The sequence below is a fragment of the Crotalus tigris genome, unplaced genomic scaffold (genome assembly GCF_016545835.1).
Source record: "Crotalus tigris isolate CLP2741 ecotype Arizona unplaced genomic scaffold, ASM1654583v1 scf7180000017536.10889498, whole genome shotgun sequence".
Lineage (NCBI taxonomy): Eukaryota > Metazoa > Chordata > Lepidosauria > Squamata > Viperidae > Crotalus > Crotalus tigris.
The window spans coordinates 5,644,043-5,662,500 of record NW_024096460.1 but is presented as its reverse complement, the minus strand read 5'-3'; the positions used below and the strand labels follow the sequence as shown (position 1 = coordinate 5,662,500).

The 18,458-nt window shown below is 36.6% G+C and overlaps 1 protein-coding gene across 1 annotated transcript in view; it reads right to left on the bottom strand.

The window, feature by feature from the left end:
- The window catches only part of LOC120306755 (phospholysine phosphohistidine inorganic pyrophosphate phosphatase), a 130,430-nt gene that overhangs the window by 95,154 nt on the left and 16,818 nt on the right, over positions 1-18,458 (bottom strand). Inside the window, exons 2-5 of the mRNA XM_039340587.1 lie at positions 16,781-16,968; positions 14,864-15,017; positions 8,817-8,880; positions 6,823-6,915 (exon numbers count right to left, since the gene is read on the bottom strand). Of these exons, the coding sequence (XP_039196521.1) occupies positions 6,823-6,915; positions 8,817-8,880; positions 14,864-15,017; positions 16,781-16,968 (499 nt within the window). The remainder of the gene's footprint in view (positions 1-6,822; positions 6,916-8,816; positions 8,881-14,863; positions 15,018-16,780; positions 16,969-18,458) is intronic.

The following is an 18,458-nucleotide window of genomic DNA, read 5'->3' as shown; positions in this document are numbered from 1 at the left end:
TATAGTAGCAATTGCAAAATTGCAAGGAAGAAGGTAGCTCAGGAAGGAAAAAAGAATGGGAGGGGGGAAATAATTCTATGACACTTTATTTAGCTTAACATCTCAAATGCTAATCAGTTTAACAATGTAGAAGAGCTCCATTTTTGTGTATGGGGGAGGGGACTTAAGAGATATAGGTTGACATTTTTTTCTCCTTCAACTATTTTGATGCAGCATTGTGTATTTATTTTCTGTGACAATTAAATCTCAAGATTTATTCAAGGTGGCTGAAAATGACTTTCATCCTCACAATTGTTCTGCAAGAAAGGATAAAGATAAGATATGGGAGAAAGAGAGAAATGCATTAAGAGCTATATTGCCACACTGAATTGTCAAGGTGGATTTCCCATGCTCTAGCCCAAACCTGTGGCATGCTGAGATACTGTATTTTAAAATTATGTCATATAAATGCTCAAGTAGCAGAGCTGCTTTATGTATTAGCATTCACAGAAACATATGGACAGCAGGTGATAATCCCTGGTAAGGTATGAAATCTTTATGAAATGTATATTTATTAATATAAAATAAACTGAGGTTTCACAATTGTCCAATACATGTAATACTGTTTTCTATAGTGGCAAATATCTGTAGCTCAGGTGTAGGATGAGGGTGAAAGTTCGTTCTCCGAGCTTGTGGGTTGGTTTCCAAACATTTCATTACCAAACTAGGTAACATCTCCAGTGGAGTTTAGTGTCAGTGCTCTTCTGTTTATAAGGGCTTCAGGTGTGAGTGTGTTAAGTAAGGGTCTTGTGATGGGTCAGGTGTGAATCAACAGAGAGAGGCCTGTGATGGGGAGGTTACATCAGGTCAGGGTCGTTGGAGGGTGTGAATTATCAGTGGGTCAGGTGTGAGTCATCAGTGAGAAGCTGAACAGAGCAACATTGATAAAGACATCCCCTAAACGCCACTGAAGATGTTACCTAGCCTGGTAACGAAACGTTCGGAATCCAACCTGCAAGCTTGGAGAACAAACCTTCATCCTCATACCTTTTCTTCTCTATTTTTCTCTGACACACTTTTCCTTATTTGCCCAGGTATGAATGAACCATAACATCACCTGTCAGAGATTAGGCCAATGGATCCATTGGTTATGACAGAATTTCAAGGAGGCTACAGCTTGAGGCAACAAGAGAAAAAATGTGAACTCGCAACTACAACACATGCTTTATGTACAACTCTCAAACCAGTTCAACATCTGGCCATGACGTGTTATGAAAGGAGTTCTCTATTAAGTCCCATGAAACTAGTTTGTAAAGGTAGAGAAACAATAAAAAGCTGGATGGATCAATGGCCAAACCCAAATTCCTTTTCCCTTGGGCTGCTTTCTATTATCATTTATGCAGTTGTAGTAGTGGTAATTTCTCATACTTAAAAAGAAAAGTGCTATTTTTCTATTTAAAAAAATGTTAAAACTCAAGTTTAAAAAAATCAGCTGCTTTGTTTTTAATGGGAAAAAAACCAAGAAGTAAAACATGGATAATATCATTTCTAGAGGGAGAGGCAGCATTCCAGAATTAGAGGGTATTTTTACATGGATTCTAAGCACCTTTCCAGAAATTGCTGTCCATCTTTATGATTTCATGGTATTATCTGTCTTTGGCAGCTCAACTAATTTCTTTCTGGCTTTGGTGTATTGAAAAAAAACCCCACCACATCTATCCCAGTGATTCTCAACTTTTTCTTCACCATGGACCCTCTTTAAATACCTTTTGTGGCCATGTGACCCTCAAGACTTAATTCAAGATTTAAATCATAACTTTTCCTCAAGCCTTCGTGGATCACCTGTGATAACATTGCAGCCCCTCAGGGGTCCATGGACCACAGGTTGAGCCACTGACCTTTCCCATTGCAACTCAGAAGCTCAGCAGAACCTGTGGGCAGGCCACGCTCCCCTATTCCTCATCCCACTTCTCCAATCTTGGGATCAGAAGAAAAGTAGTGATATGGCTGCTTTGCATCATTCCTCAAAATCACCAGCCACTCACTCTCAGGCAGAGGGCGCTTTAGCCATGCCCACCTGCTCCTGCAGTTACCACTGCTGCACAGCTCCACACATTGGAGAGCTCCTGCTGCCCGTCCTCTGCTAGCGCTTCTGCCACTGACAAGACACCCGAAGAAGCGAAGAGGTAAGTACTCAATCACCTCTTCCTCCTAGCCTGCTTGTGGGCCACATCTAAGCATGTCATGGGCCCGATCTGGCCCATGGGCCTTGAGTTTGACATGTCTGGAATAGGACAATTTACTACCAACAGACTCTATTTATTACCTATATTAAGTTATTGGAACCTTAACATTATTTTGGTATTATTGTAATGCAGTAAAAATCACTGTTACAACAACTTTAAAAATAATCGGTATTACGCTATTTCTGTAATTTTTAAAGATGGGTTATTCTTTGTTATATTACTGAATCATAAGAAGAGCCTGGTTACCTTTAAGAGTTTTAAATTTCCTATCTATTAAAGTAATTCCAAAATCTCTTTTTCCCCAAAGCTATTCAGGAAAGGTTAAAATGAAAATTGGAGTTTAGGGAGTCTCTTCCATTCCAAGAATCAGTTGAAAACACCTGAGCTGCAGCAAGCAAAGGCAGGATCACTTTACAAAGCAGTTATCAAGGGAAATGACTGGTGATAACTTTACTGATTAAAGTAACTCTCCAAAATTTTGAACTTTAGCCACTATAGAGGCAAGACGATTGAAGATGATGTAGGGGCAAAATGAAGACAGATGAAGACTGTAACAAGTTTAACAAAGCACAGATGGAGATTTACAGTGATTTAATGACGCAGTTAATGTCATATTTAAGTGCAATACATAAATGGACCTGAACATTTTATGATGAAAGTCATCACTCTAGTCTTCATTTTATTACCTTAGGCAGAGACTGACATGCACATAAAGTGTCTTTTTCAAGTATCACTCAGATAACTTTTTGCAGGAGGTAATATTTTAATTTCCAGTAGCACCTGTATTTATCCTTTCACACTCTGAATTGTATTATTCATAACAAGTAGGTTGAAATAATGTAACTAAATCAGGGTGAGAGCAAAGATATTTTTTTTTTATTTTAAGAGGGGGAGATGCTATACAGATTGGAGAAAAAAAGAACCTGCCCGAGCAGGGGGTTGGACTAGATGACCTCCAAGGTCCCTTCCAACTTTACTACTATTATTATTATTAACCAGATCCCCAAATTCAGTAGGAACAATAAATGGTACCCAGGTACTCAAAAAGTGAACATCTAAAAATTTGTTATAAAACATCAAATGTACCAATTTTAATCTAAACTTGTAAAAAAAAACCTTTAACAGAAAATGACTATAATGTTGTAAAGTAGCCATTATCAACCTTCTGCACTTCATTCCTTTTGGAATACAACCAGAAAAGCTGTATTGATGCACTGACTATACTATTTAAACTCTCTTTGTTTAACTGGTCAAAATTGTCCATCATAGGGCAAATTTTTTTGTATCTCAAATACATTAAAGTATCTCAAATAGAATGTGTCCAAAATCCAGGACTCAAGGGAATGACATTTGAGAATGTTCTGGCTGCTTCAGTTCTACTTGCTGCTGCTGCACTGCTGGGCTGTTGCTTTGGTCATATTATCTTCATTATGTTTATTCTCAACATTCTCTGACAGTTTCCCAGCCAGTCTTGCAATCCCATGCTCCCTCCCCTACCCAATAGCGATCACTTACCTACGTGCTTGGAATGGAGGGAAGAACAAGGAGGAAGGTCTATGCCACCATCTGGCACACTTCACTTACCTACGCTGCCCCCAGCCGCACAGCTTCCCCAACCCATCCCCCAAGTGCCTTTCCCAAATCAGAAAGCACTTCTTGCACACCCCCAATCTGCGCTGCCCCCCATGAGCCATCTCTGACTTGCACATACATTCCTAAGCACCTCCAGGCACCCTTCCCAATCCACACCAAGACCCTACATAGCATCTCTGCTTAGCATGGTACCTCTTACACACCCCTGCAACCTCCATGCATTCTTGTTGGCCTAGGCCAATGATGGTGAACCTTTTAGAGACCAAGTGCCCAAACTGCAACCCAAAACCCACTTATGCATCATTGGGTGCCGGGTGGGTGTGGCCCATTGGCGGGGTGTGGCCCATTGGGTGGGCATGGTTGCAGTGGTAACGGCAGACTGGGTGGGACTAAAAAGTTCAATCAATCAATTCCAACTTTGCAAGATCTTTTTTTTCCCCGCAAGAAGATGATTGATTGAACCTTTTTTTTTTGCACACTGCAGTGGAGGCCTAAAGCGAAAAGGTTTTATAAAACCCAGCTGAAAGCCTAGGACTGGGGCGACGGTGCGATTGCCCACAGAGAGGGTTCTGAGTGCCGTCTCTGGCACCCGTGCCATAGGTTTGCCACCACTGGCCTAGGCCAAACCTGAGCACCCTACTTGACCCACATGGCATCTCTTATACACACCCATGATCCCCCATACACCCTGAACAAGCAGCAGTTATTTGTAGTTTCTGAGAAATTCTAAGACATAGATAAATACAATAGTATTTTAAACAAGTGAGAGAACCTACAGAATTACCCATCCCAATCTCACCAATTCAATAAATTCAATTGGAAAATAAATAAAAAATAAAAACCTGGTCTGGCTTCAGGCAGTGCAGGCCCACACAGCTGGCTTGAATTTTGAACATGAACATTTAATTTAACTTGTAAGTCAGTCATATGATCAAGTTAGCATCAGTTAAAACACCCTGAAACAAATCTTGCTTCTGAGTCCTGGAAGCCAAGTACAAAAAAGATAGTCCATTTTTATAAAGACAAGAATCCAATGGAAGCAACAAGTGTGTCTTATATCTTCCCTTGTATACCTTTACCTTGTCTTCATTCTGGCTTTCCTGCATAGTTTCTCAATTATTTGCTTTTTGAAGCAATCACTCTACAGAATTCTTTCAAAATCTTGCCACTTTTTTTTAACAAATACATTTTACTGATTTTTTTGAAAAAGATTTTGTCTTGTCAGGTTTTCAGAGTTGGGATTAATGGATTAATACAAGTGGAAACTGTGTTCAGACTTAGCCAACTCACTGCCAGAAAGATAGCAACAAATTGGAAAATGTCTAGAGACGCACGACAAAAACTGTTAAGAATGTTGAAGGATTGAACTGAGAAGAAAGATTACAAAAAGCAAAACAAATAGCTTAGCTGGGAGATAGCTAGAAAGAAAGAACAAGAGAGTGGTCTTCAAAAACCTGACTGGTTGAAAATATCGCAGAACAAGTGCAAAATTAGAGATATCTAGATTGTTTAAAGAGTCCAATTAAATTTAGCGTCAGAAAAAGATGCTAAGTTGTATCAGTAGCTACAAAGAATTCCTGGGGGCATTTTTAGGGAAAGGTCATATGATATGCTCTGATAGCTACCTGTATGACATGGACTAAACTTACAATTTGATATACACCTTAAGATTTCCTGCAACCTTAAAATCTGGTGAGGCCAGGACAATAAGCTTCTCAACACCATTAGCAAACATTTAGGAGTATGCCGCATATAGACAACTTTCAGTACAAAAGATTTTTCTTAACTTAAAATTTTGGCCTTAATTAGGTTCAGGCAAAAAAAAAAAAATCCCTGTGAAACTCTATGGATTGAAAAGCTAAATATAGAAGAAGCAGGATACAAATATTACCAACGTTACGGTATTACGGAAACAGCCAGGCAAACCAACAACTGGATCCTAGAACAAATCAACCCAGGAATCTTACTCAGAGCACTAATGAGACTCCAACTATTGTATTGCAATAGATGGAGATATATTGCATTATGGGAAGTCCATAATGTTGCAGGAAAAAGAGAAAGAGAATGATCGGTGGCAAGATGGATGAATATGGCTACAGCAGCAATGAAGTACGAGGCATTTAAAAGACTTAGTGGAGAGAATCCATGCATGTGGTCACAAGGAGTCAGCACTAATCTGATGACACTTAATTAATCAACCCATCAGTCAGGTTTGAACTTATTCCCAATTTTGATACAAATGAAGCAAGACGTCCCAAAGGTGCTTTTTCAAGAGGCAACTGGACTTTCTTTGTTTTTCCTTGAAGATGTTTTGATTCTCATCCAAGAAGCTTCTTCAGGAGAAGCAAGAACTACTGTAGTTATATGGTCTACAATTCTGCTGAATATTTGAAATAAATATTTGAATTGAAAATTAATTTAACTCTAGGATTCTTGATTAAATTTAGAGGCTGCCCAATTCCAGATAACTCTGGACAACTTCCATTATGAAACAAAGGACAAAAAAACCAAAAAGAAAAATAATAAATCTCCTAAAATTATTGCTTATTTAAAGATGTCTCTTTAGTTTATTGCTTAAAAATAATTTTAATGAATGTACATGCTTCCGAAAAACTATATTCAGTAGTTTTGGCAGGGGCATTCTTCAAAATTTTCATCAAGTAAATTATTACTGTTTGTTGGGAAAGAGGATATAACTTTTCATTATAACTATTACTGGCCACTGGCTGGAAATTTAGAATTCAGCTCCACATAATATTCCAGTGCCAGCTGGAGCTTTAGAAACTTTTCTACATGTTATTATCTACCTGTATGAACAATTTAACATGGGAGAAATGAATTGAAGCAGATTTTATTTTCAAAGAGAAAGAACAGCTGTTTCCTGCAAATTCAAAGTTTAATACATTTTTGTGCAACTGAATTGCTTTCATATTTCTTCCCCAATGAAATACTTTATCCTCCCAATGCTGGTAAAATCAACTCTGACGCTGTTCAGAAATCTTACCTCGTGAGGTTCAATGCCCATTTCTGTCAAAGCTGACTGGAAAAACATTTTGGCTGGTTTTCCCACCACCTCAGCTTGAATATCACAGGCATACTAGGCAATAGGACAAAAATAACACAGTTAACTTTCAAAACAAAAATGTCTGACTTATACACATTACTTGCTTCCTAGTTATTGACATTCAAATGATGGGAACATGCTAAAACACAGTTTAAGGTAGGAATACTATTTGTAGAATAATCTCCAGGGCTTATGTCCAATTTTTAAAGATGCACCTTTCAAGATGTGTTTCACAGAAATCCAAAGGGAATTTATTAGAGGGGAAAAGGTTCTGCTGTTCTTTCACATACTTGGTATATTCAACCATCTTGTTCTAAGTAGATGAGCAGGAAAAACAACTTTGGGAAGAAGTATAGCCAATTTAATGTTTCAAATTAAATATTAAAGTTCTGGTCCCAACTGGGGTCATAAGCTCCAGATGCCCCATTCATGTTCTATGTACACAACCAATCCCACTTGGCAATAGGTTGGATGTTCTGCTATGCAGGATTTCATTGTAAACATCAGCACTCTGAATGGTGGTTGGCTACACACCTCCCACCAAGGAAGATGAATAAGAGCTTGTGAGGTAGTCTACCAAAGACTTGTCTTGGCCCAAAAAATTGCCAAGTTTTGTTTTGAATTAGTTGAAACACATTGTTTTTTTAAAAAAATCCTTTCTCTTTTCTCTGGATAGTCCTGTGTCATTCTACCTGGTGCAGTTGGAACCATTAACTGCTGTGTCATACATATATCTTTTTTTATTCTGGGAAAATAAATGAATATCCTGTGCTTGCGAGTTGACCAGCAGTTCTTGTCTTTTGGGATAAATCGTTCATAAATTAAAGCTACTCTTCATATGTCAACCTGGAATATCACAGGAAAGCAATAGCAATAGCATTTAGACTTATATACCACTTCATAGTACATTACAGCCCTCTCTGGGTGGTTTACAGAATTAACATATTGCCCCCAACAATCTGGATCCTCATTTTACCAACTTCGGAAGGATGGAAGGCTGAGCCAACCTTGAGCCAGTCAGGATCAAACTGCTGGCAGTCAGCAGAGGTAGCCTACAATACTGTGTTCTAACAACTGTGCCACCAGGGCTCATTACACATATGCCACTGGCTATGATGGCTGGGAATTCTGGGAAATGTAACACCTACAGTATGGAAGACATTAGTTTGAAGAAAAAAAATACTATAAAATTAGATACAGAAGTTAGTACAGTTTAGAACACCGTAGGATTTTAACATCTATATAAAAGGAGTTCCCAACTTCTCAAATCCATTTTTATTCTGCACTGCAATACACTTTTTATTTCTTTGATAGTAAATGTGCTGTTTTTCAGGCAACTAGCTGAACCTTTGGGCCAGATGTAATGGCACTGATTGCTGGCACTGATCTGAAGCCTAGTGTAGCAACATCTAGAAAGTAACTGGTTTTCCATTCCTGGCTCTGATGTATTAAGTGAAAGAACCTGAAATTCAAACTCAGTTGAGGGAACTTGGCTTTTTTCTACAACTGGCAAAAGAACACCGAGGTAGACAGACAAACAGACAGGCAGATATTGTGGTGTGGGTGTACACACACACACACACACACTGAATTTCATCTGGAATTCTTACCATAAAAAAATCATGAATTCATTTGCAAAGACATACCAGTTAAGACAAACACAGATATATAATGCAGTATAAGTGTTTCAATGAGCTTCTGGCAGACATGATGAATCTGGGTGCTATTCTAGTTTGATCATTTAGGGGTTATGCTTTTCATTATCTAGGTTCTTTGTTTTATTGTTCTTTGTTTTACTGTGAACTGCTCCGATTCTGCAAAAAATGTTTAGTAGTATATAAATGTGTGTGTGTATGTATATGTATATGTGTATGTATATATTAGTGAAACGTCTGCTGGAACAAAGCACATTATGTGCTAAAACAATAAAATACCTCCAGTGCTTTCATGTATGCTCCAACATCAAGTTTTAGTCCATCTGTTTCTTTATAATAGCGTCTGAAATTAAAAATATGCAGATTTAAAATGCGGTATTTCAACATTTAATCCTTTGATCCACCCAGCATCCTGCATTTACTCCGTTCCCAAAGGCGATAGATTTGGCAATAATTAGCTTTAAATAGAATATAAATAAAGTCTTCATAGGTAAATATGACAAAATGCTGAAAACAACAAATGGTCCTATTAAAAATGATAAGCTATTATACAGGTAGTCCTCATTTAACAATGCTAATTGGGACAAGAAACTCCATTATTAAGCAATATGGTTGAAAGTTGAAAAACTACATGCTTGCACTGCTTAGTGACAGCAGTTCCAGTAGTCCCCTAAACTGGCAGGCCCATTCTAATCCCAATTTCTTTGAAAATACTAAGGGAGAAGTTATTCCAGAGAACTACAGTGAGGGAAAAAATATTTGATTTCCTGCTGATTTTGTACATTTGATCACTGACAAAGAAATGATCAGTTATAATTTTAATGGTAGGTTTATTTTAACAGTGAGAGACAGAATAACAACAAAAAAAATCCAGAAAAACGCATTTCAAAAAAGTTACAAATTGATTTTCATTTTAATGAGTGAAATAAATATTTGATCCTATTGCAAAACATGATTGAGTACTTGGTGGCAAAACCCTTGTTGGCAATCACAGAGGTCAGATGTTTCTTGTAGTTGGCCACTAGGTTTGCACACATCTCAGGAGAGATTTTGTCCCACTCCTCTTTGCAGATCCTCTCCAAGCCATTAAGGTTTCGAGGCTGACATTTGGCAGCTCAAACGTTCAGCTCCCTCCCCAGATTTTCTATGGGATTAAGGTCTGGAGACTGGCTAGGCCACATTAAGAACCTTAATGTGCTTCTTCTTGAGCCAATCCTTTGTTGCCTTGGCCATGTGTTTTGGGTCATTTTCATGCTGGAATACCCATCCATTCATGACCAATTTTCAATGCCCTGGCTGAGAGAAGGAGGTTCTCACCCAAGATTTGATGGTACATGGCCCCATCCATTGTCCCTTTGATGCAGTTAAGTTGTCCTGCCCCTTAGCAGAAAAACACCCTAAAGCACCAAAGCATAATTTTTCTACCTCCATGTTTGATGGTGGGGATGGTGTTCTTAGGGTCACAGGCAGCATTCCTCCTCCTCCAAACACGGTGAGTTGAGTTGATGCCAAAGAGCTCGATTTTGGTCTCATCTGACCATAACACTTTAACCCAGTTCTCCTCTGAATCATTCAGATGTTCACTGGCAAATTTCAGATGGACCTGTACATATGCTCTCTTGAGCAGGGCGACCTTGCAGGCACTGCAGGATTTCAGTCCTTCACAGTGTAGTGTGTTACCAATTGTTTTCTTGGTAACTATGGTCCCAGCTGCCTTGAGATCATTGACAAGATCCTCCTGTGTAGTTCTGGGCTGATTCCTCACCGTCCTCATGATCATTGAAACTCCACAAGGTGGGATCTTGCATGGAGCCCCAGACCGAGGGAAATTAACAGTTATTTTGTGTTTCTTCCATTTGTGAATAATCATACCAACTGTTGTCACCTTTTCATCAAGCTGCCTGGTGATAGTCTTGTAACCCATTCCAGCCTTGTGTAGGTCTACAATCTTGTCCCGGACATCCTTGGACAGTTCTTTGGTCTTGGCCATGGTAGAGAATTGGAATCTGATTAACTGATTGATTGCTTCTGTGAACAGGTGTCTTGTATACAGGTAACAAGTTGAGATTAGGAGCACTCCCTTTAAGAGAGTGCTTTTAATCTCAGGTCATTACCTGTATAAAAAAAACACCTAGGAGCCAGAAATCTTGCTGATTGATAGGGGATCAAATCCTTATTTCACTCATTAAAAAGCAAATCAATTTATAACTTTTTCGAAATGCGTTTTTCTGGATTTTTTTGTTGTTATTCTGTCTCTCACTGTTACAATAAACCTACCATTAAAATTATAGACCGATCATTTCTTTGTCAATGGGCAAACGTACAAAATCAGCAGGGGATCAAATACTTTTTCTCCTCACTGTATGTTTGACTTTCTTTTAGCAAACATTCAAAATATGATTCAGTATATATCTTTCTTTTTTTTATTAAAACAATAAAAAGAGAGAACTGTACAATTCAACTGTTTTTTTAACTTCCTAAACAAATAGGTAAGGAGCAAAAATGCATAGGATGAACAGTCAGATAAGATTTTATGCTATATCTTTCTGCCATTTTCGATTAATCAGCAGAGCCTCTCTTTAAAATGACCACTTGACCTTTGCTAGAACAGCCATTAACCTTCTATAGTCTAGCGTAAACAGCTTAATTTTCTGACAGTGGCATGACAGAGGAAATTACAAAGCCAATTCCCACTCTCAACCCAAAACAGATGCTAAATGTAAATCACTCCATTTTTACAAGGACAGCACTCTGCTTCAGTCACTCTAATACTCTAGCTTTCAAGAGCATACACTAAAACTTTAGTGGAAAGAATTTCTGGGTTTTTTCCTAAAGCAAGTTAAAGAAATGAACATTATTAACACGGCTATACTTTACATAATATTAGTAACTCATGAGAAAAACTGCTGAAAAGGCATCAAATGGAAGGCAAAATCCACACCATCAGCACTCACAGCTCTAAGACAGATCACCGTTGTGATCTGTATAAGATCTTACAAGAGGAATTAAAGCTGATGCCCATTATAAAATATATTCCACTTAATATGCTTGACATAGTTAACTCAAACATGATCCCTACTTTCTTCTAACATCTTTGTATGGAGCAATTACTTAGAAGTAAGTAGAAGTACAGCTGGCATTATGGTACAGCTAATGTGAATAAAGTTATAAGAACAAGATTTAATATACTGTACATCTTACTCAGAAATCCTACCAAGTTTAAAAGTGATTATTTGTTTGTAAATGACTACCCTCCTTTCATTGGAGTTGCTTTCAACAGAATTCCTTAATTAGCAGTTCTAATTATTGTATATCAAAACAATATTTGAGTTTTACAGAATACAGAATAATAGAGAAGGAAGGGGCCCTGGAGGTTTTCCAGGCCAACTCCCTACTAACAAATTCTAAATATCTGAATTTTTTTTAATAACAAGTAATGTTTTCAAAATATCTTTCTGTACATTCTTACAGATTTGATGAGGATTTCTGAAGCATTCATGACTGCTGCAGTACTTGAACTACGGTACAATGGCATTCATTTACTTGAATCTCAGAGAAAGTTTAGTGACTTTTATGATTCATTTTCTTACTTAAAAATATTTAAGCTTGGTTCCTTTAATGCCATATGCAAACATAGGTAGCAAAAGCCAACTATACTGTTACTTACTAGTCCTTTTTTGCCTAATATATTGATGAAGAGATAGTCCTGCTATTGGATACAATTAAACTGAAATTCAAATGATGAGTCAGGAAAGAAGGCAGACTGAGACAAAGCCCTTCTCCAACATCCTCCTGACTCATTGTTTAGTGATCACCATTTTGCACCTAGCTCTCAATTATAGCTGGTATAATTACCAGCTATTTATTGTGTTCCTGAAGGCATGACATGACTTTCCCCAGAAAGACTTGTGAGTCTAACAGCCCTCAGTTCCAAGAAGGTACTGAGGCAACCACCTGCTCCAAAGAAGCATACGTGACACCACTTTAGGGCAGAGGTCCCCAACCTTTTGGGCACTAGGAACCGGTTCTGTGGAGAAAGGTTTTTCCAAAGACTGGAGAATGTGTGGTTTTGTGTGCTGCCTGCATCCCATGGATGGGGCTTTGCTTGTTTGTGCGGATCGGTTGCTGGCATGCCATGGCCCAATACCAGTCCACGGACCGGGGGTTGGGGACTCCTGTTCTAGGGTATGTTAACAGAATCCTGAAAGTTCGAGAAAGCCTTCGTTGCCTTTTTTAAGGACAATATGGCCCAAACATGATTGCTCTATATCTCTTGTTTATTCCTTTCTCTATTCCCAGGGCTGAACAACTATTTCATCCCTCCCACCTCTATTTATTGTTCAACATTATTTTCTTTAAAAAAATGGACAAATGAGGGAAGCACAACGGAACATAGGTAGTTCTTGACTTAGGACCATAATTGAGCCTGGGATTAAGGTTATAAACTGTTGCGGTCATTAAGCAGGTCACTACGTGACCAGATCCAATTTTTGCGGTGTTCATTAAGCAAATGCCACAGTCAGTACGCAGACTACAGTCATTAAGCAAACATCACAGTCATTAAGTGAGTCAATTTGGGCATGGGGCATTTTTTTCCAGAAACCAGAAGTAAACACCAGAAACCAGTAAAAAATGTTACAAATTTTGGTCACATGACCCCAGGATACTGCAAATAGCTATAAAGATGAGCCAGTTGCCAAGCACCCTAAATGTGATCAAGTGATTATGGGAGGGTGTGCATTTGTCAAAATTTTTAAATTGGGTCATAAATAATTGTTAGGGGGGGGGTCTGTCGTAACTTCAAACAATTGTTAAGCATCCCGTCATAAGTCAAACACTACCTGTACATTGACAAAAGAAATATAGGTGCACAATAAAAAGAGGAAGAAAAAAAGATGCTGAGGAAAAAAAGATACTAACAAAGAACATTAACATCCATAATAAAAAAAATAGGTTCAGAAAAGAAAATTGGCAAAGGAGATTATACCACAATTTGTTTGATCTTACTAGCCCTTTTTTAGCCTCACACAAGGACAGCATGAGTTGCCCTACTGTTGGACACAATGGACCAGCCATTCAAGGGATGTATCAGAAAAATGGGAAGACCATTGCCAAAATTAACAGGAATTGACAGCCAGACGCGATCAATTGAAAGTTATGACAACCTGGATAAGCAAGCTGAAATTATAATATGGAATAAAATGGACTATACTGCGTATATCATACTGGAAGAAGGGGAAGAGAATTTTGATCAGATTGACTTGTTGACAAACATTAGTACTCAAATACTGAGATTTGATGACATAGAAGCGACAGTACGGAAACCAGCTTGGTATAGAAAAAAGCCAGAGTTAGATTTAAAAATGTGATTTAAAATTTTAATTATTGGGTCAAAAAGGCTTTAGAAATTTGGACTGATTGGACAATCTAATTGAGTAAATGAAAGCAGTAAGATAATAATTGGTGTAATAATATGTCTGTCTTAGATAGGATACTTAATTTGGTTGAGAGTTAAATTTTACTTAACAGGTCGAAATGATTCTTTTTTTGGTTTTTTTTTTACTCTTTATATAGAAAACTATTTTGTAATAGCAGAAGAATTAGAGAGATCTATTATAAGAGAAGAAAGGGTATTAATTATGATGTATCAAATTAAGAGATGGAATATATGTGAAAATATTAGAATGTTATTCTTGGAATATTATGTGTTTAAAAGGGATACCCAAAATTTTATTAATATGTTTGTTTAAGATCAATTGGAATATTTTAATTGAAATTAGTGGAGCTTAAAAGCAGGAGTGATTTATGTAGATGGAATAGTAGGGATGATTCTGTGGATTGTTTGAATTTTAAGAAGAAATAGATTAAACTAAATTTGCTATATTATGTGAGGAAATAGAGGGGGGAAATTTTTTTAAGGTATTAATTTTAGTTTTATATGTATGTATGTATGTATGTATGTATATGTATATGACTTGTTTTGTTATGATTGATTACCCTTTCACCACGGTATTTTCCTGAGCACTTTGATGTTAAAATTAAAAAAACCAATAAAATGTATATTAAAAAGAAAAAAGAAAAATGGGAAGACTAGGTCAAAACTCTTTTCTCTCGATTGACATACAGATATCAAAACTGATTACAGGAAGGGAAAGTCAATTAATCCTTTACCTCTGTCTTCACCACCAAAATTGTTGGGCATTTGAGAAACATCCTTGGATCACCTTACAAGCTTCCAAGAAGGCAGTTAGGTCTTGAAAAAGGTATGGACATCAAACAAACATTACTATTTTTAAAGATTTTCAGAACTATACTTATTAACTTACCCTCTTCCCAAAGACAGCAGAACTGGATTTTCCAGGCTTATGAGGATTTGGAAAGCATCATTCAGATTTTTGTAGGAAAAATTGTCTGCTGCATCCCCAATTACTACACAGTTAGGGTTTGTTTTTTCAGTATCAGAAAATTCAGGAATGAGATCTAAGGAGTAATAAACAAATATATATTTATATATTTCATGACAACTTATGCTTATTTCCAAATTCGTAATAACCTAGGCCTATTGAGTTAAAGCAGCTCAAACATTACCAGAGCTGTATATTCTCTCCTTCAAAGGTTACAGTATAAACGTTACTTTATAAATCAAAAACTTACTCGATTTTGTCCAGTATAGCCAAAACAGTACCATTCATACCCATAAGAGTTATTAACAGGGCTCAGACAATTTAATTTTTTTCTGATGAATAAATGCAAAAAAAAAATAAAATAAATAAAATTAGAAAGTGCAGAGGGAGCATGTTCAGCAGGCTCCAAATACAAGCTAACTGACAAGAGATGAAAAAATGCATGCTATATATCTCTATCCTGTATACTTTGTCTATAAGAGATGGTCAGGCTGAGCCTGAGGGCGGGGTCAAACTCATCATCAGTTTGAAATTTCTATGCCCCTGGAGACCTAAGAGTCCATTGACTCTTATCTGGTGCCAATTTGCCTTGAATGTCCATTGACACCAATCTGGTGCCAATTCGCCTTCAATGTCCATTGACATCAATCTGGTGCCAATTCACCTTCAATGTCCATGGACACCAATCTGGTGCCAATTCACCTTGAACGTTAGTGGTGCAGATTCTTGTATGTAGGTAGCATGAATTCTATCCTGACTTCTTGCACCTGACATTGTCATTTCCAAAAATCTTGCCCAGAAACCAGAAGCCTTTTAAAAATGGCTTTGATAGCTTGGAAATCAAATAAATGTACCTATGAGATGGTAAGGAGACAACCGACTTTTATTGTCAACCTGATATCTTGTGGTTGCAATTCAACATGACATGAATGAAGTTTAAACCAAGAAGAGGATACATCTACTCCCTCAAGTTATGTTTCTGAATTTAAAGGTAACTAGTTGCATGTGAACGAAGCAGAACTGATAGTGCCTGGAAGCCTAAACAGAAGACTGAGTTTTAAAAAATGCTTCAGGTAGAAAACATTTTGAAACACTTTCTTAGAATGCTTACATTGTCCAAGAGTAAGCAGAATAAAATTGCCTGTAAATTACAAGAAATCTGGTGAAAGTTTTATCTTCATTGTTCCCCAATAGGAAAGAACAGAAAACAATCTTATTATTGTTTTCATATTTGTCTGAAGTAAAAAAGAAAAAAAAGAAAGAAAGGAAGAAAGAAAGAGAGAGAGAAAGAAAGAGAGAAAGAGAGAAAAGGACCTACTTTATGACTCTAGAAACAAGTTTCAGATATGGCAATAGATTGTTTCTGTTGTGTACCAGCTTTGCTGTGAAGATACTATCTACAGGTAAGCAATTTGCCCCTCTGCTCCCATCCTGTACCAGCAAATTCATGAAGATTTTTAGAAGATATTAAACTAAAATTCAAATTACTTAATTAATAAACCAAGAAATAGAAACACATGCCAAGATCTTCAATGAAAAGTTGGCAGAGGATGAGAGGTAAGAATGTTTACCTCACGCTCAGCTTCATGACTTCAGAAAACATGGATTATGAAACATCAGATGCTCATCCCAGCTGGACCATTTTATTATCCAGTTATTACCTCATCTGCCCACTTTCATTGTTAGTTTGGGATTCTTGTTTTGTTTTGACTAACCATTAATCCAAAACTAATTTAGTTTGTAAAACTTAACAGCTTCATTCTTGAATTATACACATCTAAAGTGAACCCACATTAGGTTGAAGTTACTTTATATGCAAAATTTTAAATATTAGCAAACCATCATGCACAAGAAGGTGAGGCCTCAGGTTACGCTCCTTCAGAATTCGACATACTGCAGGTGCTGGAGCAGTGACTTCATTTACTGCAATATCAAAACCCAAATGTTGCAACTTTTTTACAAATCTGTCCCGTGTAGCTTGAGTTTCATTAGTGCAAAACTGCAGCTTTAGACCAGATGCCTTGATCCTGTGACAGTAAAATGGTATATTATTAAGTTAATTAGTTATACAGAACGCAGGATTTAAATGAATACTTCTGTCAAAGCTTATATTTATAAGTACATGCTAAAAAGAATTAGATGAAATGTAAATCACAATACCACGAATAATTTACATTTATGTTTTATAATTATAACAAAAGATTAACATCTTTATAATACAATATATACTGATTGTCTGTCACCAATAGTTAGACTTCAAGGAAAAAATGTTTTTCAGTACAAACACTATAATTAATAATGCCACTTAAGTGGTGAGATGTCAAATTTTAAAAACAAAAGCAACCTTGTTAATTCCATTTACTTGTTTTTTATAAATTAAGTATTTTAATATATTATAGCTTGAAGATTCCATTTCCAAACATTACCATTTGTAATTCATTTTCTTTTTGAATTTTATTTTATTCTGCTCTGTCTCAAGGACTTATAATGGATCTCCCCATTCAGAAAAATATACAAATATATACATTCTTTTCTGTATTATTGGAATTGCTGCACATAAAGCAACATTCTATTTTATAGAACAATATCATATTGCAAGATATGTAAATGCCAGATGCTGTCCATCTTCAGTTTAGGAACCCCTTCCAGTTTGCCATATATGGTATTTATATGCAAAGATGCAATTTAGGCAACAGTAATCCAAAAAGAACCTGGTAGTCCAAGGCACGGGACAAAAATAAAATTCAGAATCCTATGGATGTTGATTTAATTTGGACTTCAAAATAAAGTTCCCACCAAATGCTTTGGACCACAACTCTCCTCGCTGAAGTTCGATTTGCCCAGTGATATCAGATTATAGAAGTTGTGATCTAACACAACTCTTCCTGCCCTACTTCTTTAAAATAATTTTAAATATAATTTTGGCTATTAGGGATCTATGTTTAAAAAAGGTGCTGCAGTAAGAAAATAAAATGATGTTATACACCCTATCCAATAAATCAAAATATACATTAAAACACATTTGTGGTTATTATGATTTTATACTATCTGTGATACTTTTCAATTCAACCCTCCATGAGTATTTTTTTTTAAAAAATGTAGCTCTGCAGTAGAAAAAACAGTTCATGGTCATTTAAAATACTGAAACATGTTATCTCCAGATTCCTTCTTTTTGTATTATTTGTCTTTCCTAATCATACCTATGTGAATTATCAATTATAGTTAGTGGTTAATTGCCCTTCATAAAGATAGCTATTCTATTTTAAATTAGGCAGTTAATATATTATAACTAATAGCATCCACTTGTATATTATAAATATATATTCACTGATTGGAGCAACAAATGTGAGAATTAGTCATGAGCTAATGAAGCAATTGAATAAAGAAGTATAACGTGTACCTAGGGAATAATTATTGTTAATGAATTATGATGTGACCTTCTCAGAACAATGAACAATTGGAGCGACAGTTAAGATGACAGCACTTCACATCTGTTATTCCAAATATAGTGTAAACT